Below are 3,047 nucleotides of genomic sequence, written 5' to 3' on the forward strand. Positions count from 1 at the left end.
TTCATCCTTTCTGATGGAGGCATAATACTCCATAGTGTATATGGACCACATCTTCCTTATCCATTCGTCCACTGAAGGGCATCTTGGTTCTTTCCACAGTTTGGCGACCGTGGCCATTGCTGCTATAAACATTGGGGTACAGATGGCCCTTCTTTTCACGACATCTGTATCTTTGGGGTAAATACCCAGGAGTGCAATGGCAGGGTCATAGGGAAGCTCTATTTTTAATTTCCTGAGGAATCTCCACACTGTTCTCCAAAGTGGTTGCACCAACTTGCATTCCCACCAACAGTGTAAGAGGGTACCCCTTTCTCCACATCCTCTCCAACACATGTTGTTTCCTCTTTTGCTAATTTTGGCCATTCTAACTGGTGTAAGGTGGTATCTCAATGTAGTTTTAATTTGAATCTCCCTGATGGCTAGTGATGATGAACATTTTTTTCATGTGTCTGATAGCCATTTGTATGTCTTGATTGGAGAAGTGTCTGTTCATATCTTCTGTCCATTTTTTGATATGACTATCTGTTTTGTGTGTTGAGTTAAAGTCCTTCGATACTATCTGCTCATCAGCTCACTTTCAGAAGGGTGGTGAGATAGTTTATGGAAGTGCCTCTGATTCTGGCAGAGACAGTCCTCCAGCTGTCATTGAGACACTTAGGACTAACCTGGGGGACAGATCTGTAACACTTTAACCACACCTATTTCATGGTCTCTTTTTTTTAGAAAAGTATTTTATTTATTTGAGAGAGAGATCATGTAAGAGCACATGCAGGCAGAAGGAAAGGGAGAAGCAGACTGCCCGCTGAGCATGGAGCCCAGTGTGGGACTCCATCCTGGGACTCTCAGATCATGACCTGAGCTGAAGGCAGGTGCTTAACCAACTGAGCCACCCAGGCCCCCCTCATTGTCTCTCATTATTTAGAATTCCCTTTAGTGTGAACTTCAGGGAGATCATTTGTTGACAATCAGTTGTGGTTCCAAGTGGTAGGAGTCATATCTAGACTACAGTGTTTAGATGTTAGTGCAAAATCTTCAAGAGGTTTCCACAGCTTCTGAGAGAGTGATGATTAATGTTTTCAATGTGTCTGCTCCATCAGCTTTGGTCTCTGAGTGTTTAAAATGAGCTGCACTCTATGCTTTTCAATGATGAACATACAGTGTCAATATGATAAATCTTTGGTTTCAGGTCCAACGATTTTGATGTTGTTTGTTTCCTCAATACAACCTAGCTTATCCTGACTGTCACACATTCCTTTTTCCTAGGCTCAAAAGGGCATTTCAGTGAGGCACACGCCCATGTGGACAAAGACAGAATTAAGAGGGAAGGGGAAAGGACTCAAGTGCTGAGAATTCACAATTTGGTGTTGGCGGGGGGCGTGGGGACATTACATCTGCTTTGAAGATTCTCCATCTTTCCAGCCTTATGCTCTCTGTTCTCAAACTGAACAAGCCTCCCAGGCCTTCCCACTGTCCCTCAAACACTTCCCAATGTTTATTCCTTCTTCCTCTCTGTGTAGGTCCCACTGTTTGGAATACTCTGCCCATTTCCTGCTGTATTGAACTTTTGTCTGTCAAAATCAATCTATCCCTAAGGACAATCTTAGGTCATTATTCCAACAAGGTCTTTCCCAATTCTCTACCAAATTCATGTAGCTTTTTCTCAAAACCAACAGGGCATTGTACTTTCTTGAGTACTAGCCAAAATCTAGCCCATAGAAGAGGTATTTGGAGATAGCTTTGTTCCACTTCAAAATAGCTTTATTTATATACATGACAGAAACAGCGTTCCTGAAATGTGGATTCCTAGCAGTACTTGGTCTGGGATTGCACATGTAACTGGTCAAGGTCATTGATAGAAAAAAGTGCCCTAGCTTCTAGGTCAGGGTTCTTACTGTTTTTCAACACTACCTGCTATGACCTGTTTGGGTCCCATGGGAAACATGAGTAGGAGGGAAAGATATTTGTGTGATTATCTCTTAGGTCATCTCGCAATTAACATGTTCCATCTATTTGTCCTTTTTACAAGTGAATTCTGTCCCTTAATTTCCTCAAACCCCTCTTCATATCTTTGTTCCTCAGGCTATAGATAAAGGGGTTCAGCATGGGTGTCACTATTGTGTACATGACTGTGGCTACCCGGTCCTTCACCACTGAGTACATGGACAGGGGCCTAAAGTAGACGTAAATGACACTCCCATAGAACAAGGCCACGACAGTGAGGTGGGAGCCACAGGTGGAGAAGGCCTTCCACTTGCCAGCCGCAGAGGGAATTCTGAGTACAGTGATGATGATTCGCAGGTAGGAGAAGAGGATGCACAGGAAGGGGGTCGCGATGACAGCCAGGGTCTCAGTCATGACCACTATCTGGCTGGAGGATGTGTCAGAGCAGGATAGCTTTAGCACAGGCTGGGTATCACAAAAGAAGTGCTTGATGACATGGGAGGCACAGAAGGACAGGCGGGACACGAGTAGAATCCAGAGTAGGGCGTGCAGGAGGGAGATGGTGCAAGAAGCCAGCAGCATGAGGTGGCAACACCGTGGGTTCATGACCACATCATAATGGAAGGGGTTGCAGATGGCTACCAGCCGGTCTATGGCCATAGAGGCCAACAGGTAGCTGTCAGTGTTCCCACAGGCCACAAAGAAGTACATCTGGACCAGGCAACCCACGAAGGAGATAGCCTTGGTCTCTGATAGTAAATTTGCCAACATCTTGGGCATAATGGCTGTTGTGAAACAGATATCTGTGAAGGACAGGTTGCTGAGGAAAAAGTACATAGGAGTATGGAGTCGGGAGTCAGAATGTATGGCCAGAATGATGAGTATGTTGCCCATGACAGTGACCAGGTACATGGTGAAGAAGATGGCAAAGAGTGGTTTCTGTAGCTGAGGGTTGGAAGAGATGCCCAGGAGGATAAAGCCTGAGTCGCTGCTGTAGTTCTTTGTCTCCATGTCTGTGCCTTCGTGGACAGGGTGTGGAGAAGCAGTTGGAGAGATGTGAAGTGAGATTTCATCAAGTCACCTTCCTCCCTGATCTCCAGCCTATG

The 3,047-nt window shown here is 45.3% G+C and overlaps 1 protein-coding gene across 1 annotated transcript; it reads right to left on the reverse strand.

Annotated features, from left to right (window-relative positions):
- Positions 1-2,019: 2,019 nt before the first annotated feature.
- Positions 2,020-3,047, reverse strand: LOC131813000 (olfactory receptor 1L6-like). The gene has a single exon (XM_059143085.1). It carries the CDS (start codon positions 2,950-2,952, stop codon positions 2,020-2,022), a length of 933 nt encoding a protein of 310 aa, XP_058999068.1. The 5' UTR covers positions 2,953-3,047.

The sequence above is a fragment of the Mustela lutreola genome, chromosome 12, assembly GCF_030435805.1.
Source record: "Mustela lutreola isolate mMusLut2 chromosome 12, mMusLut2.pri, whole genome shotgun sequence".
Taxonomy (NCBI): Eukaryota; Metazoa; Chordata; class Mammalia; order Carnivora; family Mustelidae; genus Mustela; species Mustela lutreola.